Raw genomic sequence first — 25,698 nt, forward strand, 5'->3', positions numbered from 1 at the left:
GTGAAATGTGTGTGCATTCTCCCTCTCCGAGTTAGGATTCTTCTCCTTTTTTTCCTTATTTCCCTTCTTAGGGGGTGCGATGCCGGTGTGAAAACCCATTATGGAAAGCAACCCGAGGAAGGAAAGAGTTAATTGCTTTTAAGGCCCTGCAATAGAGAATTATGGTTTGAAAGATAGAGGCTGGACAGCTGGCTTTGCTGGGGTATTTTTAAATGCATTAATGCAGGCTCCAATCACTCGGCCATGCTTGACCTATTTTTGGCTCAGGCCGACCATTGTTCTATTTCTGTGCCTGTGGGCCATGCTGTTGTTGATTCATATGCAAATGGATTATCACTAGCTTTAGCCAACTTGAGCTGAGAGAGACTGAGAAAGGGAAGGGAGAGAGGCACAGACAGATAGGAGGACACCCTCTGGAGCCACTTGCAGGGTGAGGATCTCGCCTGAAACCCTAGCAGCCCAGGAGCTAGACGCCAGGTTTCATTGTTTTTTCTTCCTTTCTTTCTTTGTTTTCCCCAATGGGTAGAGTTAATATTTTTCTATTTATTCTTACAAAGAAATAACCCCGAGGCACATTCCTGTTGCCTGCCTGCTTTTAGTTTCCAGGATAACCTAAAACTCCAGCAAGCCGTAGCATCCTCTGCTTCCTGCTTTGCACACAGGTTGGTAACTGGGGGGAAAAGGAGCCCAGGTCTTTTTTTTTTTTTTTTTTTTTTTTAAAAAAAAAAGGCTATGTCCATCTAAGCAGAAAGGAAATCATTGTGGAAGTTGATCCCCCGCTTGCTTGCTGTTTCTCCTCGGGGAGGAGGGAGGACCAGCCAGGGTAGCTCCTGGGACCAGAGCAGGCAGCCGTGATGGATGTTTCACGGAGCTGAAGTAAGAGTGACCGGAGCATGCTGCAGACAATTTATGAGAGTGACTCCTGTGTTTCCTCAGATGGAGTGGCCGGACGGGAGCAGCTCTTGGCTCAGCAAAGAATGCACGGTATGATCAGCTCAGGTATGCTCTCTCCTATAGCTGGGATGCCTGTTTAATGTTTGCGAAGGCTGGAGAGCAGGCTGGCAGGGAAATGAAGGGAAAACAGCTTGTTTAAGGAATAGCTTTTCCGGTGTGATGTTGATGTTTTGTTTTTCTCCCGGTGCCTTTGAAGGGTTTCACTTAGATCCTTCCCTTACCATTTCCCTGTGCGTTCTGAGTGTGGTTAAAGAAGGCTGCCTCTGAATGAAATTGCAAAGTATTGCTACTGATTCAAGAGATACTGAGATAAGTAAAAGGACGGTGTTCGCCTTTGCCCTGGGCTGATTGGGAACGCCTGCTCGTGGGACTTAAGTTCATGGTGGGGCTTCAGTTGAAATTGCAGCTCCAGCCGGCCGGATGGTTTTCTGTTTACAGTGTGCATTCACAAGCACAACTATTTATAGACCTACCTTCTGAAGTCTGTGTCTGTGGAGTTCTCAGGTACTTTTATTCCTTCCCTAATGTGGCTTTTTCTCTGTAGCTCAAAGTGAATCTGTTTTGGATGGAATAGAATTATTACCAGATGCTTATTTTAATTTACCCCCAAACACTTGGGAAGTCTTGCATTGCCAGACAGGTGCAGTGATACACACACCCATGCATGCATATATATATACACACAGACACAGACACACACACACGCACGCACACACACACGCACACACACAGAGAGAAAGGGAGGGAGAGAGAGAGAGAGGTGTTCAAAGCAGGTGCGATGCTTTGTCAAATTCTCCTTTGTAGTTTTCTTCTATGCCTGAGCTCTATGAGATGTACTGATGGGGCAGAGCTTTGACCACTTCTCTGTCTACTTCTGTTAAAAGTTCATACTCTGCAGGCAGTCTGATTTACTTTATTAACTGCTGTTTGTTGTTCGTTTCCTACAATCAGTTCATAAGCTGTTGTTACTCTGCTCCTGTCTTCCTCTCCCGAGAGCTATAACCTAAACTGGTTCTTCCTTGGAGCTTCCGCGTCCCCCAGTGGGCTTCCCTGTAGCTATAGGTCACGGCCTAGATGCCCTGATAAGGCTGTAATATAAAACAGCTTTTACCGGAGTACACTTAAGGAATATTCCACAGGTTGGCATGAAGCTGGCTCCCATGCCCATACACATCCCCATCTGTGGGTCCTGTTTAAAGCCAGCTCTCGGTAAAGCTCTGCTCTCGTGATGGTTTTCAGATCCTCTGTTTACCCAGTCTTTTTATGGAATCATAATGAAATGTCAGTTTTGTAAAATTTGGTATTCTACACCAGTGTCATAGAAATCGTATTCATGAGCGGTCTCTATTTAGCAAAAGTGAACTTGCTAGAACATCCGTGGCTTATTTTCACTGTGGGTGAAAGTGGGCAAGGGCTGGGGAGGGGCTAGCAGGTGTGCCGGGGTGGAGAGAGCGCTTAGCGTTACAATTCTGAGACTTCAATGAACACTTTAGAAAGAACTGTTCTAGCTATGTCTTCAGTACCACGATATCTTTTTAGTCTTTGTCTCTGTTATATTTCTTTGAAAAACTAGAAACATAGTTGTGTCCTGCAAGGAACGACTGTTAGCTGACACTGCGCTAGCCACATGCGTGTTAGCAAGCTTTGCTCTTTTTCCTTGATTTTGATAACCAAACGACTTGACTCAAATCGCCAAAGTCATTTGCCTGACAATGAAAGATCAGTATGCAGTGTAACATTTTCAAACTGGAGGCCTTGAGATGGCTTGGCAGCCAGTCCCACCTGCGGCCGCATCCGGCACCGGCTCTAACCAAAGAGGAGTGCTGTAGCTCTGCGGTGGCCCAACAGTCTGTCTCACACAAACAAGGGAGATCTAAGTTGTACTTGTTCTTAAAAGTTAGAATACTCATTGCATTAATTAGTTGATTCCTATGGTGCCCTATGATATTTGACTTTGCTTTACAAGTGTAACCTTAGATTTCATTCACTCAGTCTTTTTTGTGTATTTTACTTCTGAGACACTGGGTTCTGTATCATGAAGAAACCAAGCACATTTCCAAGATAAAATGCTTAGATTCTACCCCTGATGTTTCCTTTTAACTGGTTTGCAAACCTCCTCAGCTGTTGTATCCTTAGCAAACTTAGACCCACAGCAGTAGAATTCGGGAGTGGGTGGTCGGTCCTCGTGAGCCTTCGCCAGATCTTTGGACTCATCACTAGATTAAAGACCTGTTTCCCTTGATAGAGTTACAAATCTCGCTTTCCTCTCCCTTGGACCACTGACCTGGTTTGGACTCCAGGATAAGAAGTGCACAGTGACTGATGGATAGGACAAACACACGCGGCACACGCACATGGTGGGGTGGGAGTAGAGGTGCTGTCCGAGAACTCATGTTCATGAGCCTGCTGCCCACTAGTTGTGCAGTTGAGATGCTCAGCTTCGAATAATCACAGATGGTGTGCACCCACTGGCCTCCCAGCATCCCTGTGGGGTTCACATGTGCAGACACATCTGCAAAGTGTATGTGTGTGTGTTGATATCATTTCAAGTGGAGGAACATGGCCCTCTGGTTTTGCCAAACCATCCAGATGAGTTGGATTGTCCATGAAGAAATACGTTTTTGTTCTGTAATCCAGTTTGTTAATTTTTTTTATAAGTCTGCTGTTTCTTTGGATAGCTTGCTTTCCTAAGAACGACATCTCTTTCTTGTGTGAATCATGACTATGTATCAGGGTAGCTTCGTATGTGTGTGTTCTGTGAAACATCTCATCATATAGTAGTCACGGACAAAGAAGCTGCGAGTATGTTCTCAAACTGTGAGGCTCCAGTAGATACGCCCTGAGTTTAGTTATGTTCAATCAGACAGTGTGATTAGCGATGTTTCACAATGATATTTGTTGTTGCTGTTGTTATATTAGCTCTTGTATGTTAACGTACATTATTTTTCTGCAGAGAACTTCTATGCCATTGGATTGCAACTGTTATATACAGTTGCATATTTCCCTAATAACTATGGTCAGATTGAGGTGGTCTGCATGCATTATTTGATCTGCTAATGTCTCAGTTTAAAATACTCTACAATGGTCAATTTTGAAATCCATCAAAAGTGGTAAATGCTGCCAGGTGCTTTTCCACTTTGGGGGCTTGTATGGACTATTTACCAGTATTGACTCAGGTCTATCAGCAGGAATTAGCACAATGAGGGGTGTTTTCCTGTTGCCAGGCATGTTGCCTGCCATGTTGGACAGCAGGAATGTCCATTCAAGGTTGGACAATTTATGAAGGAATTGCTGTCTGCTAGAATTAAAATAAAGAAAAATCATATTCACTATGTATTCCTATTTTTAATGACATAAAAACATTTAAGTCTAAATTTTGACACAATTTTATTAAGGTGTATCTTCACCTTTCCAGAGTCTACTATCTCTTGGTATGCTATACTGAGGGAAATGGAGCATTCTGGACTCAGTAATCAACTGTGTCTATTTCAAAGGTAGAATAGAGTTATGAGGGTGTCTGTGAAAACCACCATTCTATGAGAATTACTTACTGCATGACATTTAACTGATATTTTGCTATTTTCTAACTCATACCATCTCACCTTTAAGTCTATTATCAGTTGGAATATTTGGATGGTACTGGAAAATAAAACTGTTCATCAGTGAGGCTGTTGGTAATGGGGCAAGATGAGGGCGTCATGTTTCTGAGGCACATGCAGGTAATGTAATCAGAAATGTGTCCCTTCAGTAAGAACATCCTCTAAAGCCCTAGAATGTGTGCGAGAAATCAAAATTCTGAACTTAAAAACATATTCTAAATGATGACATTGAAGTTGGAGATGCATAGTGTGATGATGTCCTTCAGATATAATTCCTCACACTGATTGCTACCGAAGTGGGTCCCAGAATGGCCTCAGCTGGAAAACAAACACAATCCACTAAACATGGCATTCAACAGAAACTGCACAAAAGAAAAAAGGAAAGGAAAGATATGTGCTGTGTGGAATGCCTCCAATAATCAGCCAAGTAAAACTCTTAGAATTTTACTTTTAAGTCAACAAGTTCCTAACAACTCCAGTATTCCCAGAGCTGGAGAGCAGCAAACTGAGGGATAGTCTCAGCATTTTGGGGTACCCTTCTTCTCCCACATGCCTGAGGCATAGGAGAAGAAATTATGGAAGAGAAAGCTGGTGAACTGAGGGAAAGGATTCAAACATGGCCTCTCTAGAGAAATGCAGGCATACAAGTAAGGCCCTAGCTGAGCTTTGGAACAGGCAATTCCTGCCCAACTAATCTTAGGGTTTCACCAAACAGAAAAATTTGGACCAACGATATTATCTAAAAATTGCTTCTCAGAAACACCACACCTTAGTAAGAGCATAAGTTACACAAAACAGCAGCTGAAAGGGGAATGGCCAAACTATAGACTGTGATGAAAAGGGAGCTTTCCTGCTAAGATCACCTGAGAATGACAAAAGCTTGCTATTATAGAACAAAATTAATCATTAGAAATAGCAAGAAACTGACAAGGAGAAAGGTTTGAAAAAGGAAAGTGGGCTAATGTAGTTAGAAAAAAGGAAACACAGTTGAATGGCCAAGGTCAACAAATGTAGTGGCTATTTTTGTCCCAGAAGTCAATATTTCAAAACATAATTCAAAACATTATGTGTATGTATATATTTTAAAAATGAAGAAAGACACATTACTTGAAAAAGAGAAAAATACTGCAGATTGAAAGAGTTTCTCATCTTTTGGGAAAATTTGATGCAAATCTCTAGACAGTCAGTCATACACTGGGCTGTTGAGCCATGAAAACTTTTTCAGGATTTTGGATGGGCAGCTACAAGCAGTAAGGTCACAGGCAGGAGGAAAAAACTCAATGAGACTCAGGGAAGCACATCAAACTTACCCAGTGTTCAACATCAGAAGGCAGAGAAGAAGCATGTGTCGTGGCATGAACCTTTAATGCCAGCACTTCACTGGCAAAGGCAGGCGGATCTCTGTGAGTTTGACGCTAGCCTGGTCTATAGAGAAAGTTTTCAGGGAAGCCAGGGCTGCATAGTGAGATCCTGTTTCAGAAGAAGAAGAAGAAAAGAGGAGGAGGAAGAAGATGAATAAGAGGAAGAGGAAGAGAGAAGAAGAAGAAGAAGAAGAAGAAGAAGAAGAAGAAGAAGAAGAAGTTGTTGTTGTTCTAGAGCCGTGAGAACAGTGTCCTTTGTGATGGCGTCAGATAGGAAGTATTAAAATAGAAAGAAAATGGTTAAACAGTGTGAAAATCCTCCAATATAAGAGATGACCTGATAGTGGAATCCAGTTAATAACTAGATGAACTTAAACACAATCATATTAGGAGAGGACACTTAGTAAAATGAATGGGGATGGTGTTGTTCCTGTTGGACTTAGCCTACTGGAGAATGCCAGTCTCATCCCACTGGACGCTGTAGAGTATCAGTCAGACTTAGCAGCGCGAGGAGCTTCGAGCGCTGAGAAGGAAAAGCTGGGAGAGCTTGCTAACTGCTTCCTTTTCCTTACAGGGACAGAGTGTCTGCTGCTTAAAATAGAAATTCACAGTGGCTTTTTGTTTTTACATTTCCAAATACTAATTATTTCTGATAGTTTATTTAACCCTAGAGAGAGAGACCTCTCAAAATAGTATCTCATGATGAAGAAGTATTTAGCGTGTTTATAGTTTCTTCAAATGCAGTTTTACATCTGCTCAGTTCAGTTACATTTAAGGTTATTTTTCAGGTACGATGAATACCAATAACATGGCCTTGTTTTTATGAGAGCATTTTTTAAAATTTATTCATGCCCTCAAATAATTCACAGATAGAAAGTTAGTAAAGACTTTGCATTTGTGCAAAGTGATCATAACTTTTGCTTTCTACATGTATACTCATTTGTTTATTTATTGCATTGGTATTTGTGTATAGTGTGGTAATGTGTGTTTTGTGTATGAGCATGCATGTGTGGGTGCGTGCACCTGTGAAGTCATGGAGGCCAGAAGAGTGCTGCTCCTTCAGTCTCTACCTTGCCCTTTCTAGGCAGGGTCCCTCACTAAAGCTGGAACTCGGCTGCTGCACAGCAGGCCGCAATGATACTCTCATCTCTTTCCAGCGACAGGTCCAGTGGCAGCCCTGGTCAGGGCCACACCCAGATGTTACATGGGTGCTATTGTCTGAGCTCAAGTCCTTGTGTATATAGCAAGCACCATTACCCACTGAGCCCGCATTTCTCCAAACCAAGTAGGAATATGTTGATTATAGGAATTTATTCTCTAAGGTTTCCACATGCAAAGTTATTGTGCCAAAATTTTGATTGTTAGCAGTGTGTGTATAAGTTTGTTTATTTCTACTGCAAGGAAAGGAACACTGGTCAAAATGACAGCACGGGGGCCTTTACCATGAGTTAAATAGCAGGTGGTTAGGCTGCAACAGGGGCTAGCAAAGCCAGCTGCACTCAAGTCCCACACGCCGTTCTAATAGTTCTACTGCACTGGCTGTGGTCCTGGTGGTGTCGCATGGTTGGTACTGCTATGCGATCCAAAGGTCACAGTTTCACAACAGTGTTCCTGGGTCTGCTGGGCTTGATGCATGGCAGGTTAGAGAGATGGAGGACAACTAATTATTTTAGGCTCTTTTTCTCTGTTGTTATTAATCTCCTTGTTCTCTCTTTCTCTGCCTCCTCCCCTCCTCTCTTCTCCCTCCCTCTCTGTCCTCTCTCTCTCTCTGTCTGTCTGTCTCTCTGTCTCCCCCTCTCTCTCTCTGTGGAGGTCAGAGGACAACCTGGGTATGGACCCTCATATCTCACCTTGGTTGAGACAGCAGTTCTTTGCTGTTGGCCGTGTGTACACCTGACAAGCTGGTCCATGAGCATCCATGGACTGTAGCGGCATTTCAGTAGTATTTTAATAAATAAAGACTGCTCTTACCTCGACCTCAGTCTGAAATGGCGATCCTGCCTACTGGAATTTCAGAAGGAAACTGTGTCTAAGAGCTGTTTCCTCCCATTTTATAGTACTCTCTAGGGCTGGGATATTAGGTGTGCACCGCCCAGTTTCTATTGCAGCTAGTGTGACTACTGGGATTAAAGGTGTATGCTACCATAATCTGGCCTGTAAAACTGTTTTACTCCCATATCACCATACAAACATGGGGGTTGTGGTTTCTTGGGATCTCACATTTGAACTTTACCCACAAGCCATCTCTTCAGCCCCCACGTTGATCCCTGTTTCTGTCTGCTCCTACCCCTTTCCATTTCTGAGACAGGTTCTTGCTATGCGGCTTAGACAGGCTTAGAATCCAGGTTCTTGCCTCATTAGCCTATTGCATGTTGGTACTACATGTGTGAACCCTCCTCATGTCTGACTTTTAGTTAACTGAAGAATATTGCCGGAGAATAAGGACTCCTCCGATAACCATGCTTGAAATGTGTTGGCCAGGTGGCATCATCTGCATACGTTTCCTGCAGTTGCTGAGTAGATGATGGCATAGACCCTGAAGGAAGCGGCCTTGAGCCTACTCAAGGTTTCTGCGGAGAGGAAGCAACCACAGAAGGGTAGGAATTAGTGGGGCTCCACAGGTTTCGCTATGGTGCGCATGTTGGTGGCAGAAAATCCTTTCTTTGCAAATTTAAGTTTTAGAAATATAAACATTTTAGTAATAGGAGTGACCTGTGCTTCCCATCTGCCTTTCTCTGAATTAGTGCAGGCTTATGTCCATGAAGTCATGTCTGTGTAACACTGATGGGACTTCTTACCGACCTCCCTGGACTTACACATTGGCAGGCAGAGCCCAGTGCTGGGCACTGAAGCACGAACCTGAAGCGTTAGTTCCCTCAGCATTGGTTCTTATGGATAGAAAAACTTCAGAGATACTAAAGCATACAATGATTGTGTATCTGGCATATAATTTAATGCTAGAGGAATTTTTCTAGCTTAGGCAAGGTATTTGGCTTTGATTCTCAGGAAAGAAAAAAAAACAAAGAAATGGAAAGAGAAAAAGAGAGATAAAGGGTTGTTATTAGAGCATAAAAGACGATCTTTAACAAACGGTAACTTTGCCAACAGGTTCTCCTAATTGCTGCGTTTTGAGAATAACAAACGTGTTTATATTTTAGAATAATTAGATGTTCTTCTGAATTGTGATATATCAAAAACAATAATTGAGATAAAAGTCCACGAAAATGTCCTTTAAAATCTTGAAGAAAACATTAGCTCGTGCACAGAGACATGGCCCTTGGAAAGCTGAGGCAGGGGAATCACCATGTGTTTAAGGCCATAATAGTGAGTTCCAGACCTGCAGAGACCCTGTCTCAAAACAACAAATGATAAAAGCTTATAGCTGAGTTGGCAGCATTCAGCATTGCATTTTGGTGTGGCTGGGTCTCTACCTAATCTTGAAGGGATCACAGTGTCATTGGGTATGTACGCTTCACGGAGTCTTTGCTACAGACAGTGTCTGTTTTTCAATTACAGGAGGTTTGCATAACGAGGGAGAAAGACAATAAATTCCTGTGTTCTTAGATGAGCTTTATCATCTAAGATACTTGCATCAAACAAATTTGAACATTAAACTACTGTCTCAAATAATTTCACAATTTAAATTTCTATAGTTAATGAATAAAAAACTAGGCAGTTCTTGTGTTTTTGTTAAGAATATATTTTCCCCTCATTATCATATTGTTAACTTGTCTATAGTAAGGTAAATTGTGGGTCTTTTATGCATAAAGTTTTAAAAATACCCAATAACTAAATACAACAAAACCACTCTCAGGAAGAAAGAAACTGACTAACCCACAGACTGTAGCTAGCCATTTGCATAGGATTGAATACTTTGCATGCTGAAGTTTGGAAACACCCACAATGCTATTTTCATATGTTTCCTCGTGGTCTAGAAGTTTCTCAAAGAACCTTCTAACTTCGCAATTTTTGTTCATGATGGACCCCGTTGCCACCATGCTATTTTCAGTTTGCTTGAGGTAAATTTGGGTGAATGTTGTAAAACATGGCATACCAAACAGGGTTCCGATATGGGAGCGACAGGAAGTTGGTTCAAATTCTGAAACTTGAAATTCAGTTCAAATAAACTAAATTACAACAGAAAAACAACCCAAAGTTAAAAACTAAACACAACTGACAAAAAGAAAAGAAAAGAAAAGAAAAACAAAGACGGTTTTTGATTAAATGGCATTGTGTGCTTTCCCAGAAACCTTCCAGGGAGACTCTAGCTAGGGAGCTACCCTGAGGTGATCTAGCAATCCCAGTGGGCCGCACTTTAACCTTCACCAAGCTTTTAATACCAGACTGCAGGTGAATACCAGTTGATTTTAGTTAGTGTTGTGTGTGGTGTGTGTGGTTGCACACGTGCCATGGGACAAGTGTGGGGTCAGAAGACAGCACTTGGCATCCTGTTTCTCTGTCTCTGTGAGACCTAGGGCTGGAACGCAGGCCACGCTGGCACGGAGGTCACGTTACCTGCTGAACCGTCTTGCCAGCCCTCAGGGATGTATTTGTCATTCCCGGCTACTGTGTTCATGCTGTGTGCTCAGATTCCACCTCCATTTTCTAGTTTTATTGCCATTGAGAGGGTCAGTGAGGTTTTTCATCCCGTCTGCACTCTCTTATTGTGTAGCAGCTGTGGTTTGGCATCTTTAACTTGGTGTTGTCACAGTTTAACGAGGTGCAGTCCTCGCCGTCCTAGTCCACCCTTCCTAGTTTACATCTTAGGAAACCGGTTTGGAGGTAAGGAAGGCGCATGGTCCCTTGGGGAGACAATGGCAGAGTTCAGTTTTCCAAAAAGGAAAATATTTTCCCCAAAAGAAAAATGTTTATTAGAGCATAATCTTATTCCTATCTGCTTCACACTAGAAATGTGGCCTCAGTCACGTTTACAAGCAAATGTCTAGGCAGACACCTAAATCTTGGGGAAATTTAGGGTAGAAATAGACAGCATACTGCAAGCCATGCTGAAAGCCTCTTGCTCTACGTTCTCAGTGCTTGATGGTTAAAAGTGAAAGGCGTCAACATGTTCATCACAGCAAAGAGGCAAGGGAACCTTGAGTATTCTGTGCCAGCTGTCTTTGGCAGAACTAGCATCCTGGGGCATCTTGTATGTTTCTCAGTATTTCACAAATGCTGGTCTTCTGCACACTGGCCTGTTAGCACTGATGTGCTCTAGCGCTGGAAGGGCAGTTTTGGAAATACTAACACCACAGTAGGAGTTACTTCCTTTTACTAGAGAGATTGAATTATGCTCACCATTATCTTTACCTAGAAACCTGGGAGGATCCATTCATGTCCAAATTGTAATTTGTAACATGAAATTATTGAGCTAAAATGAAGATCTGGCCAACAAAATATAGATTTCACTTAATGTCCGCATCTCTTTGTCATCCATCTATATTCATACAGACATATAGATATAGATTTAGGTCTCCAGTTTGGGCTACTTCAATGAAACTGGATGTAATTTTATGCTATCATGAGCATATATCTTACTTTAATTTGAGTTAGATTTTTCCTTCACTAAATGTCATTATGTGTTGTTATACAGGTGATTTAATCTTAAAGTTAGACACTGGATAGTGTTCACATTGTGAAAAAAAGCAACTATTCGATTTCTGAAACTTTTTAAAAATCTCATTTGCTATGCGAATCTTGTGCAATCTTTCTGAATCAATAAATTGTAAAAGCATTATAGATTATCAGGTTAATAAGCAATATAGTTTATTGCCTTCCTGGGGGGAAGATCCTTTTGGAGGATCATTAAAGGCATGGAACCTGCCGATGCCTGCTTGTCTGTGCCTCTCCTTAACAGGCTGAGTCCTTTGGGTCCGTTATTCTTAGCCTGGGTATTTCTATCTTATGGCATTGCGGCTCTAAGATTAGCTTGTTAGGCGTTATCTTGCCATCTGAGTTCCCCCTAATATAACTCTACACTGGAATGACTATTTATAGAAAGAGCATTCTGTCATTTTTGGGTTATTTCTAGTAGTTTAAATAAAGAAGAATAACATTCAAGTGAAACCACATATCCCCTCCTGCAGTCAAACAACACGTAACTCTGCTTCAGGGGCAATACTACTGCTGGCATGAGAGCTGACTTGGCTGCAGTGTTCTTTCGTCTCTGCCACTTTGGGGGAGAGGAGAAGGCCTTGGGTAGCAATGCATGATGCTTGCAGGAGGGCAATTGACAGCCTTGATGCTTTCTGTCACAGTGCACAGAGCCTCTGGTTGACGGTGACAACAAGAGACACACGGGTTTATTTTTAGAAAAAGGCATTGCTAAGCTCTCTGTTTGGTGTTAACATCACTCGTGAGCAGACTCCTCAGGGCTCTTGACCCTTCCTGCAAACAGAACATTACACACACGCATACGCACACACATGCACACCCAAACACACACATGTGCCCGGGCACATTCATGCACACATGCACACACGAACAATGCACACCCAAGCACACACGCGTGCCCGTGCGCATTCATGCACACACACGCAGTGCACACCCAAGCACACACACATACATGCACATTCATGCACACATGCACACACACACACACATGCACACCGAAGCACACGCACATACATGCACATTCATGCACACACATGTGCTTGCACACATGTGCACACACATTCATTAACGCTGCAAAAATGACTGTTATTTAAAAATTAACCCACTTTGAATTAGAAAATCTAAAGTTCTCTTCAGTTTCTCTAGTAGATTAATTTCTAAAACGCTGGAGACTGGGTTTAGGAAGTGAATTGAATGCTATGTTATCAACAATGAGTAGAAATGAATGTATATTTATATTACTTAATAATAAATTACGGTGCCTATAAAATAATATTATCTGTGCTTCCAACTTTATTGCAACAATATGTAAAGTAGAGCGATGAGAGAAATACTGTATTGATTTAAATTTCTTATTTAAGTGGATGAAGTATAAACAATATAAATATAAATTTTTGTATGAACAGTGTAAGTATAAAGTTCTGGTATAACTAACTTTTGATGAACTCAGTAAGTTTCAAATACAATAAAATGAGTAGTTTTACATTTGAGAAATTTCTCAATTTACCTCAACTATTTGCTTAATTCAGGTATGAGTAATTGATACTTTGTTCCCAAATTAGAAATGTGATTTTCACCTTTTAAATTTGCATTTTTTACATTCTTAATTTAAACTAACTTATTGCTAGATGATGAGGATATTAAAATGGTATGTTAATATGTTTCATGAATCATAGTGCTTGAGAATGGGCCGCGTAGGAATCTTTAGGAATAGACATAATTTTGTGATCACTGACGTCTTTAGGGAGAAAAGGATTCACTCGGCTCACAGGATTCAGTCCATCATCTCAGGAAGCCAGGGCAGGAGCCCAAGGCACAAACCTGGAGGTAGGGACTGAGGCACAGACCGTGGAGGAAGGCTGCGTTGACTGCTGTTGCCCTGCCCTTGTGCCTCATGCAGCCAAGGTCCACCAGCCTAGGAATGGTTCTTTTCACTGTGGGAGGGCCACGCCCACATCAATTAACAGTCAAGAAAATGTGCCATGACATGTCCACAAGCCAGTCAGATAGAGGTAATTTCTCATTTGTGGTTCCCTCTGCTCAGGGAATGAGGAAAACATTCACCATCAAACTTATAAACTGAATAGTACTTTATTATAAATACCCTCTTGTTTTTTTTAAAGATGTATTTTTGTGATTGTGTCCAACACGCAAGTGGACACTGGCCATTAGTAATTTGAAAAGTAAAAAAGAAACAAAACAGCAGGAAATATACAGGAATGAAAATCTATTCAAAGAAGCTGAGCTTGGGCACAGATGTTTCAGGTGACACGCTGAGCTGCAACTCTAGGGCTCTCAGAGAAGCAGGGACTCGTGACCCCTACATGTTCTCTGAACTCTACATAAGTTAGTGCTATGATGCGTGTGCCTTACATATATGCATATCTGTATATACACGTGTATAAAACGTAATAAAAATGCAAAGAAGTCTGTCAGTTCCTGCAGTGTTGAAGCAACGGGAGAACACGGCAAGCTGCCCCTAGCCTTCTTAGTTACAGACTGAATGTTCTGAGAGGTGGTGGTGTTGGAGGTCTCAAAGCCCACTGAGGCAGTCACTCATGGCTTTTTCTAGTCAGAAAGCCAACCGTTTTCCAGCTACAGTTCCCTCCACAGAGGAAACAACTGTGGAGTGTACACACACACACACACACACACACACACACACACAGTGTGTTAATTTCCAGTTATCTCTGCCATTGGAAAGGATTGGAGAAGCTGTTAATTGCAGTGGGTCAGGGGGTCGAGAAAGGCCAATATCCAAGATTCTCTCTGTGGGACAAAGACAAGTGCTATGCCCTGATGTGAGGGACAATGGCCTGTCCTTATCTTTCCTTGTTTCTTTGGTTTTACTTTACATTTGTTTATTAAGAAGCTTGTAAAATGAGTTGATCCTATTTAACTCCCCTTTCCTTTCCCACCAAGCTTTGTCTTGTTTTCCTCCATCTAGGTTAATTTGTGCTGTTTTTGTTTGGATGGATTTCCACTGGAGGATGCTCAACTTCTCAGGGGCTCCACTCTTAGGCAATACTGAGTCTTTTTCTTCATCAGCAGCTAGCAATGGCCAATAATTCCTCGGATGGGGTGTAATCTCATGCCTAATTCCTTCCCGAGGGTTTAGTCTTGCTCACGCTTACATAGTCTTCTGCTTGCTGTCCCAACTACTGTGAGCTCATTCATCCGGCGACCCTGCTGTCGTCAGAAGATACCACATCCATGTAGCAGTAGATAGCTTCTGGCTTGTATTCTTTCCCCATCTCTTCCACAGTGATCCCGAGTCTGTGGAGGAGAGGATACAGTGTATATCTTCCCTTTACAGCTGAACATTCTGCATTTTCTTGTCCTCTGTCCCATGGCCACCCGTGGGTCTCTGGTAAAGGTCCATCTTTGTTCTTTTCAGCTACAATCTTATCTAAGCATAACTTTCTTGCTTGGTTGATGTGAACTATATAGTTTGTTGTTTGATGACACCAGAAGTCCTTTCCTGAGACCCCAAAGAGAACCATCAGAGTGTTTGTAGTAGTGGAAGCAGAAGTCTCGAAATGTGTTTTCAGAAGCACAGTGTTTCATGCTCTCTAGATGGTCCAAAGTGCAGAACTAGTTACCGAGTTATCTGTTTGTGCACCTGCTTTGTGCCATGTGCTTTATTCTGGCAAATGTGGGTCAGACAGCATCTCTGTCAGATGAACTGTAATTTTCATACACAACGTTTTGAACACACCGTCTTCACTCTGTTGATGAGTTTGTGACAGATTATTGTAATAGCTGACTAAGGGAATGCTTTTCTGGATGTGACAGCTGTATTTAAAATGGAGGTGGGCAAGAGTGATTGCCAAGAGTTATTTCCCTTATATGCTATGGTGTCTTGAGGATAGGGAACAGCGACAGATTTGCACAGTAGACTGGACAAACACTAATGACAGTCTGACACATTATCTCACATGCTTGATGCCTCATGGGTTTTCCCCCCAGCATTCCAGTCAGTCTAGGTCAAAAGGCATGGAAACATTCAGAGCAGAGCAGGAAGCACTCTGAAGGTATTTTAATCTCCATTTTCTTCTGCCTTGGAGGAACTGGGGAAGGCTTTCTCAGCTTGTAGGGGAGTACCAGGGGAAGGTTCTCAGCTATAATTTTCTCCGGCTTCAAGAGACCAGGACTGAGCCAAACTCCTGGATAACATTGCTTGTGTGTTCACAGGGTACCTTGAGGAAGACAGTTCTTGGTAACTTGATTTATGCCACAAACACTCATCTCATTCAATCACTGTTTATTAGTGCTTTACAGTTGTGTTTTAAAGAGTGTTTTTGTTGAATGATGTGTTATTGATTAATAGATATATAACACACGAGAGAGAGACAGACAGACAGACAGAGAGACACAGAGACACAGAGAGAGACAGACAGATATTTTCTTTTTCTGAAATTCTTTTCAGTTCCAGCTGTAACTTTTCTTTTCATTGGTGGAAACCTTACTCCTTCCAAATCTTATTAAATGTCCCCAATACTTGACTTAGCCATCCCTTCCCTCTTCCTCCCTGTGAGCCAGCTTATACCTTAATGTAGTTCTTTTTATTATCAACCCTTTATGACCCCCAGAGAACATTTTCATTCTGTTTTGCATCCTAACATTTTATACACATCTGCCGCCATACCCTATAGAAGAAGAAAATTGTGATTTCCTTCTATTTTTAGACCCTTCAGAACCTAACATATAGTGCTCCTTAGGATGCTTTTCAGTGACTGAGTGATTTAAGAGAGCAATGCTATTTCAAGGCTTTTTTGATAAACTTTATAATTTTAAGGAAGTTATTTCTTCTCTTACATCTAAAATAATTCTTTAATGTCCTTAAATTTGAAAAATAGATATTTAGGCAGTTAGGTTCTTTCATCATTTATTATAGAATATTAATTAAGAATGACTTGGCTTATGGTTTGGTGGTTGGTACATGTCTTTAATCCCAGCACCAGGGAGAAGCATGTAGATCTCTGGGAGTTCTAGGCCAGCCTAGTTCTACATAGCAATTTACAATCTATCAAGGCCTAACTAATGAGACCCTATCTTTTAAAAAAAAAACAACTTCAATCTTTGAATGCACACACACACAAACACACCATATCCATTTAAATGTTTCAATTCTGAACAAAATGAAATTGGAAATGTGCTTATTTAACTTGATTTTTCAATGAATAATGCCAACTGAAATTTCCTAAGATATGTTTCTGCATTCAGAATGCAAAGTGTGAACTAGCTAATTTAAGAATGCCTGAATATGAATGCATACTTTCTTATCCAAGTAAAAGAATAAATTTTGTTTTGAAAATGATTACAGGTGTGCGCTTCTGTAATTAAGATACTAGATCCTATATAATACCCCTTTTCCCTCAATATTGTTATGTAGAAAAACCTAGAGGATAATGGATTTTTCTGTTCATAGTATCAGTCCCAAATAATTCTTTCACTGGAAGTGTTTGGAATAGAGCTCATTCCCATTTTGTCAGTTAGGTTTTAATTGGTGCCGTTCTTAACAATCAGGCAGGGAAAGAAGTTCCTCATATAAACAGTTTAATAAGCAAACACAGCATGGCAAGGGTGTCAGTCATTTTAAAATACAATCTACAGTAGAATGTCAGAAGGAGCTGACATCGTGAGGTATGAGGAACAGCAGATGGAAGAGGGGATCAGTGTCTAAGAGAAGCAATTCCAAGAGAGAAGCGGAGTAAACAGAGTTGTGTCAGAGAGAGGCTGCTGAAGGTACTGAGTGCCGTCAGCTGGGCGAGATACAATTTTTATAGTCATTTGTTTTGTCCTTTGGTTTAGCCATAAATTAGAGCCAAGTTTGCCGAAGTACGTAAAGTTAAGTTAGTTTATAGCATCCGATGTGGACCACGGAAGGAGTTTTTAGCACAGGTGTTGAGGTCGGCTGAGTAGATCTAGGTGAGGTGCATCTTGGGCACCCTTTTAGCAGCTGTGAATACTGAGATTGTGGTTTCTCACCTTTTTGAGTCCTGGGAAACTTTATCTGGTATAATGGTTGGACTAGGATGAGGTAAATCAAGGGCTGTCTGCCATTTGAGTTGGAAACTTTTCATCCCTTTGTGGGAATATAATTAAAAGAATAAGATTTTTCTTGAATCAACTTTTTATGGCTTTTTAATTTGAGGTGTTATAAACTCAGTTCATTAGAACTACCCATTTGTTTTGTGTTCCACTAAATTGATATGAAATGTTAGAAAAAATTATCCAGGTATCTAACTTATCTGAACTTATACTGTAAGAAAGAAAATAAACCTCAAACACCTGGTGCTTAAATGCAAAGAAACAGGGCTGTGTGGTCACTACCCAGGATCCCAAGCTAAACAGAAAGATTTCCATGTCATTGGCTTGAAAAGATCGACGATCCTTTGAGAATTCAATTTTAGGTGACTAGAAAACATGCTACGTTGTTTTGTAGACACAGAGACATCTTTAATATGACTCTCCACTGTCCATCCAACTTAAGTATCTTTGTATTTAAGCAGTCATGTATGGGGGGCTGGCTTCCCCACGTCCCTGCCAACACTGGATAGCATCAAACTTTTGACGGTTTTGCCAAATTGAGTGACAGAAAAAATGGTACAGCATTACTGTTTTTGTGTGAATTTCTCTGGCTAGTGGTGGATCCAACCATTCTTCACACAGCACTTGCTGTTTGGGTATCCCTAGAGACAACCCCGGGAATGTGCCAATGGCTAAAAAAAAGGTCAGCCAGGAAACGCGGCTCTTTTCTAGATTGGGTAAAGAGAAAGAATGTGATTACCTTATAAGATATATAAAAACATTAATCAAAACTCAGTGCCTTGCCATGGTAAACCTGTCACTTGACTAAAAGTAGAAGAGGAAAGTAAGTTTGCCGGCTCAAATCCTATTGGATCCTATGGATCTCTTGGTACCATTAAAACATCCTGAAGCTGGAGAGATGCCTCTCTGGTTAAGAATACTGGCTGTTCTTCCAGAGGACCTGGGTTTGATTTCCAGCACCACATGGTAGCTCACGACCAATCGTAAGTCCAGTTTCAGGTGCCTGGACACCCTCTTCTGGCTTCTGTAGACAACAGGCACATAAGTCATGTACAGATATCCATTCCAAAAATGTCACCCGTACACATGAAAACAAGCAACCGAAAATCTAGAATCTCTTTAACATAAGGAACATTTTCTTTGGGTGGCCCTGCCGACATTCTAAGACTTGTATCCATGATAAAAAATGTAAAAGAATCTGACATGAAGAGAAACTAATGGAGCTACATTAAAATGTGAGAGTGACAGCTTCATTCCAGAAGAAATCACAACCATAAAATGCCAGAAACTCACAGCAGCATGGTAACTAGAAACTTCTCAAGGGCATACAAAATTATTGATGAACCATCGAGGAAAGCAAGATCAGATTTGAGAGCAGCTGTGTTCACGAATAGAAAAACTTTATTTTTAAATGCCACTTATTCAAAAATTAATCTACTAATCTCATTGTCTATAAAATGGCTAATTTGAAAACATGAATGTTTGATGTACAGTAATATAACAGTCACGGTGAGTGATATTACACAATAGAAAGTAAATGTCACTTCCATGCTACCTCTCCAAGCCAATAAATTCTCTACCTTAAAAATAGCCTGGTATCAATTTCTTCTGTGCATTATGGAAGTATGTCAGCACAATCTCAGTTAAAATCCTCACAAGATCTATTAGGAAATGTATCGTGTTGTTTCTCCTTTCCGCGTACCACTTAGTGTGGACAGATGGTGGGATTTGAAAAGGCAAATCAGAGGCTAGATTTCAAGTGATATAAAAGTATATTAATCATCATTGGTTCAAGGGAAGGTGTGGTTGAATGGATTACAGGAAATACAGGGAGTTATTTTAATGACAGCACACACAATGCAAACAGGGTAGACTCCATAAAATGCTTGGGAGCGATTACTATTTTTAAATTCATAATCATTGATGTCCTCGAATGATTATTTTTGAAACACAATAGCTGTACAGTTGTGCATGTTATAGCTTAAAACCGTAACAAAACAGACATCAAGTAAAATATAGGACCAGCCATGGAAGCCACGAAGAAAAGCAGGTATTTCTGCCCTAAAGCTTCACCCAGCGTACTTTCTGAATAGGATCCATAGATACCAAAGGAGACTTGACACCTGAGATGGACTCTAGAGAACCCAGCCGTGCCAATGTGAAAGGGAAACCATCTAAGGTCAGGGAAAGAGCCCAAGCCAAAACCCCACATTCATTGGCAGGTATTCTGCCAGTGCAGGCCAGTGCGGCAGCCTTTGCGACAAAACCAGAAGGGGTTGAAGGGGTTTGGGACCAGAATTTGCTCTTCTCCCTGAGGTGGGAAGTTATAAATGCATGTCTCGTTTCTTGGCCTCTATAAACCGTGATTGTTCAGTTGGTCTCTGATACCTGTAAAGTGGTAACAATTTGGTGTGTGTGTCTGTGTGCATGTGCATGCATGTGTGTGTGTGTGTGTGTGCGTGTGTGCATGCACTTGTTCACATGCATGTTCTCGTGTATATTGGGAGACAAAAGTTGACACTGATGTCCCTGGTTTTTTGATACTGTGTCTCTTCCTGCTCTGGGGAGAGCTGACTCTCTTCACTGGCTGGCTAGAAAGCCCCAGGGATCCTCCTGTTTGCACTTGGCCAATGCCAGCCCAGAGGCCCGCATGATTGCAGGTGGCTTTTTCACACTCATTTTGGAGGATCAAATGGGCATTCTCAGATGCACAGCCATCCTTAGCAACTGGGTGACCTCCTCAGCCTTGCTATGTACCTTTCTTTATACATTGGCAGAATCCCTGAGGCACGAGGCAGGAAATCCCAAGGATGTGTGTACTGGAGACTCTTGACTCTTTTTGCAATAACACCTGCATAGCTCTCGTTTACCTGAAACTTACTGAAAGTCTGGAGCTTGTGCTTTGTCTGACTTTGGCTTTGAACACATTACATGTTCATCAAAGCTTTGTAGCCACCCTTGACATCAGAGAACGTTTCGGGGTTATTATAGCACTTATTACACTGCAATATTACACATAATAATATTACAGTGTTATTATACACTGTATACCCAGTGTAGATAGCAATCAGAATAGACTTCTCTCTATATGTAAATGGTCTTGTGTTACACACACACAAAGATGAGCCCTGATGAAGGAGGTGTCATAGGTGATTGGAGTAACCTAGGAATGGCAGGGTGTAGTGACACAAACCTAGAATACTGCATACCTTGGCTTCAGCTCATTTCCCAAGCCTGCACATTGTGCTCCTTCAAGACTGAGTGCTGTAGGCAACTGTAGAAGGAGCCTCAGGATTTGTGCACCCGAGTCTTTTTGTGCCGAGACACAGACAATTGTAAAAGTACTAGGTGATAGGAATTCTTCAGGCCTGTCAGAGGTTTATGAGCCTATTGTCACTGCATTGCTTATTATTAATGCAAAATCTTATTAGCTAGAGCCTGGTTGCTTATGTGTGTTAGTGTTAATACATGTGTGCACAACTATAATTCCTGTATTATGATTCAGAGATTTTTCTATCTTTATAACAAGAACCATGTAAAAGTCTAAGATATAACTGGATATAGATATAATTGGAAGTAGCAACCTATGTCCTAAATTTCTTATGCATTACAATTCATTATTTTATTATCATCTTAGTAATGAAGATTACTATATATTTTTGCAAATTTAAGGTTTTCTTATAAGAATTCACATTTTTCTTCCTATCTGTGTTCAGGAAAAGTAATTATAATAACTATATTTGAACTTTTAGTTTTCACTGAGAATTGCTTTCAACTACTAATCAATGAAACTGTTTGGACCTACAACAAAAATAATTTTAACTTAGTAGCACCCTAACAGTATTATGGTAAAGAAACATGTCTAGTAAATACTGTTACTGAATATTATAAATTACAACAAATCAAAATCAGTTGTTGACTAGATAAGAAATTATTTTTAGCTATCTTGTCTTTCTCCCAAATTGTTTTATTGAAATAATTTTTGTAACACAAAATTTTGGGAAAAGTATGGCACATTTCCTTAGGAATACTGAATAAACTCTCCTGAATTTCAGTTTATCGTTAAATCTTTAAAATAAGGAGATTATATTGGTTTTGAAGTCATCTTCATTGGGCTCTACAAGAGCTATGGGTGGTATTTAGAGGATGCCAAAGCTACATGTTGCAATGGAGATAACAAGAGTTTTTTTTTCCCTTTTTTTTCTTTCCAATCTTTGGAAATGCAATGCATGGAAGCTTTCCTTTCATATGCTGAGTGTAGCTCACTGCTGAATATAGTGTGCTTCAGTGAAGTGTTCCTTTCTTTGCCAAAAACACATCAGTCATTCACAAATATTCAGTATTCTGAGAATGAAAAAATTTTTTAGCTACTTGGGTAGGCAGTTTGCAAAGATTTCTATCTCCCGGAGTGTGAGAGGCAGTGTGGATCCAAAGATGAACGTTAGCTTCCAGCACCGAAGATGGAGGTCTGGATGGCCAAACGTTCCAGACTACAGGAACCTAGACCAGAATCTGTAGCCAGCTAGTAGAATGGTGGGAATCCATTATGTTGCCTGTCTTGTTATGGAGATTGTTTCGTTTCTGTGTGCAAATATGCACACATGTGCTACGTGTTTGGGTGGGTCCGTGTGTGTGTGTGTGTGTGTGTGTGTGTGTGTGTGTGTGTTACACCTGGAGACCAGAGGTTAGGTTCATCTGTCATTTCTGAGGCATTTCCTAGTGTGTAGTTTGAGACAGGGTCTCTAACTGAGATGTAGCCCTCTGAGTAAACTAGGCTGGTATATTTATTTCTGTCTCACCTCCCTGGTCCCGGAACTGCAAGAACAACGCCTTGCCTGGATTTGTTTGTAGGAATCAAATTCAGGCCCCAGGCTTTCCAGGCAAAGGCCTTACTGTCTGCACCATATCCCAAGCCCTTATGAGGTTAAACTTAGAGAAAGATGAGGATGTGTTCCTGAAGAATTCTGTAGCACCGAATGTGAATTTCAATGTTAATTAAACTATTCAGAATTCAACGAAACAAGCTTAAGTTCTAGAAGAATATCCAACAGCTAACAAAGGACTAGAGAAAAATGAGTGCCTGAATCAGTGATCAGATATCTGAACCAAGTGCCTGTTTACTGTGACATTTCGGCTCGGTTTGCTTCTGACCTTTAAACAGCCTAGGCCCTTTATGCTGCATTTTTTTAGCATAAATAAAGAATTTATTTTTAATGCTACCTATTTATTTAAAAAAATTGAAGCATGTTCTTATTGACCTTCATGATAATATTTTATGACATAATTACTTTTATAAATATTAGCTAAATCATATTTCAAGCATGGAAATCCCGCAGTGGCCCTAAAGCTATTTCTTGGCTATTTTCTTTAGACAAAAATGGTTTCTATGTTGTTTTTTGAAACTCTTTACCTTGCTTGCAGCCCTTTTAATAGTGGGCTACAATCTGCCATGCATAGTACAGTTAAAATATAAAACCAGTGTGCAGGCTCATCTCCTGAATTCATAATGTTTAAATTAAAAGAACATTGAAATGCATTTCTTCTCATTAAAATATATTCAGCTAACTTCACATCCATTAAAAAACAAGAAAATAAATAAATAAATTTAAAAAAAGGAAAAAAAAAACATAGTCTGCAGAAAGCAGCCAAATTCTCAGTCTTTACCCTGGGTATCTGAGGTTGTTAGTATCATCCTTACCTGTCAGTCCGGTCTTCCTGGGCACTCTTGCAGGGAAGCCCCACCCTCCGCCCCACCCTCCCTGCTTCCTTCATGTCCAAGGAGACCCCGTAGAAAGTGCTGTGAAGAGCTCCTGTTTTGAGAAAATAATGCATTTATCCTCCTTTCTTCACTGCGTTATCCGACATCTAAAAGGGAGGATTTAAATGTTGGTTTCTGACCTGAAGTTTCTATGAAAATCAAAACAAGTTTCGACTGCGTTTTCTGTGTGTCTTTTTTTACACACTCTAAGCATGACTGTTTGGCCTGAAGCCTGTGGATTCTTGGCTCACAGCTGGTGACCACGTATATAGGAAAATGACTTCCAAGCGTGTGAAGGCAGATACAGTCAAAACGGTTCTGAAATGAAGGGTCCTAAATAGTTAGAAAACCGGAGCCTTTTCACAGGCAGGGTCGGCCAGCATTTCTCCCCGCCTCCACAACCGGCCGGCCACAGGACTCTATTTCTACAGACCATGAGAATTCAGAGACTGCATTATGCGTCGGGTTGAGAGGATGTTCTCTTTGCCTGCAGCTTTCCACCTGGCGTTTATGGGACGCCGGCTTCGTCCCTCGCTCTTGGTAAGACTGCATATTGATTGGGAATGAAAGAAAAGGTCGGTTGGGAGAGGCACACAGCTGGACTCGTTTGCTCCCTGTCCTGCCTTGTCTGTTGTGCTCTGGGATCTAGCAGGGCGGTTGGCATCTTTCTTTTACACATCTAAGGAACGAGGAAGAGCTGTTAGGTCAGTTCTTACAGACACTCCCCAACCCTAGCGCCCTTCTTCTGCCCCAGCTTGTCCTCAGGCCTCCATCCTCGGCCCCAGTGCTGCCAGGATCTGATGCCTGCACAAGAGTCCGAGACATCGAGGGACTCTTCACTCCACTTCTAAAGTAATGGATAGCGTGGCAGCCCTTCTGGCTAACACACAGTTGTGTTTGTTTTGGTTTTAATGTTTTTGACTTTAAAATACAACTGTTTCTTCATTTTCTTTACCTAGTGAGTGCATTTACCTCCATGTATATACAATTATTCTTATGCGATTCCTCACCAAAGTCAAATCGTTATGTATTCTGTATAGTGTTTAATTCAAGCATTAGAAACATCATCATTTGTTATGACTTTGCTGCCCCAGCCCTTCTTGATCAACTGCATTTCCTAGTGTAAACAGTGTAGCAAGTCTTGGATCTGCCAACCATTCAGGTAGTTAGGGATCTCCTTCCTTCTTCCTTCCTTCTTTCTTCCTTCCTTCTTCCTTCCTTCCTTCTTCCTTCCTTCCTTCCTTCCTTCCTCCTTCCTTCTTCCTTCCTTCTTCCTTCCTTCCTTCCCTCCTTCCTTCCTCCTTCCTTCCTCCCTCCCTCCCTCCCCCTCCCTCCTTCCTCCTTCCTCCCTCCCTCCCTCCCTCCTTCCCTCCCTCCCTCCCTCCCTCCCTCCCTCACTCTCGTCCTTCCTTCCTTCCTTCCTTCCTTCCTTCCTTCCTTCCTTTGAATTTAATCTTATTTTGTGTTCACGTGTATATGGGTGTTTCCTTGCATGTATGTTTGTTACCCTCCCACATGTGTGACTCATGGTAGAGACACCAGAAGAGGGCTTCAGATCCTTTGGATCTGGAGGCAGAGATGGCTGGGAACCACCATGTCCGTGCTGGGAATCAAGCCCAGGTCCTTTGGAAGACAGGCAGTCAGTGCTCTTAACTGCTGGAGCATATCCCCCAGCTCCAAGAATCTGTTTAGTACTAAGTAAGCCAGACAGCCATTCAGCGTCCACAGCTCCCTGGATGGACTGTCCAGGCAGTCTCTGAATCCTGTGAGTTAATCTGTGAATATGTCTAAGTGCAAGGGCATTGTTTTAGATGTCCCTCAATTCTGTGCAGTTCGGAAAGAAATCTGTGATCATGGCAAATACAGGTGATTATCTTTAGAAAGAATATTTGTACTCATATACATGAAATTCTAAGAAGACAGATTACAGACATGAGAGGGTGCTGCATTTGACTTAACCCATGATTGACTGACATAGATATCAGGTAAAAAAAAAAAAACTCCCCCCAAATTTAACTCCCTCTAACAATAACAAAAGTTATTGAGAAGGCAGAGACAGAAAGACAAGAAAATCCATCTAAATGCAGAAGAGCTAAGGGTCAGTCATAGAAGACTTTGCAGGGAGCACTGTATTCTCAGAGACAGTGTTTAATATGCACAGTGCACCCTCCCTGCTCCTCTCTCTCTCTTATCTTCCCCGAGTTCTGAGCATTAGACGTAGATCCACACAAGTGACAGACAAGTTCTTTATCACAATCTACATTTATAGCCTGTGGGCATCCCTAGAAATAGGGCTGTTTCTAACCTACTTTAGAAAAATTCCCCTAAATTAGTGAAATGAGACCAGCATCCTGTCATA

At 41.3% G+C, this 25,698-nt stretch overlaps 1 protein-coding gene across 4 annotated transcripts in view; it reads left to right on the forward strand.

Annotated features, from left to right (window-relative positions):
- The first annotated feature begins 286 nt into the window (after positions 1–286).
- Hdac9 (histone deacetylase 9) overlaps positions 287–25,698 on the forward strand; it is a 463,183-nt gene continuing 437,771 nt past the window's right edge. For 3 of the 4 annotated variants that reach the window (XM_041657935.1, XM_041657936.1, XM_041657937.1), the window contains exons 1-2: positions 287–662; positions 937–999. In XM_041657935.1, coding sequence (XP_041513869.1) covers positions 978–999 — 22 coding nt within the window. In that variant the 5' untranslated portion in view covers positions 287–662; positions 937–977. The remainder of the gene's footprint in view (positions 663–936; positions 1,000–25,698) is intronic. The other variant, XM_041657938.1, reaches the window with a different exon arrangement.

The sequence above is a fragment of the Microtus oregoni genome, unplaced genomic scaffold, assembly GCF_018167655.1.
Source record: "Microtus oregoni isolate MIOR12 unplaced genomic scaffold, Mior012 000009F_ref0000495, whole genome shotgun sequence".
In the NCBI taxonomy this organism is placed as follows: domain Eukaryota; kingdom Metazoa; phylum Chordata; class Mammalia; order Rodentia; family Cricetidae; genus Microtus; species Microtus oregoni.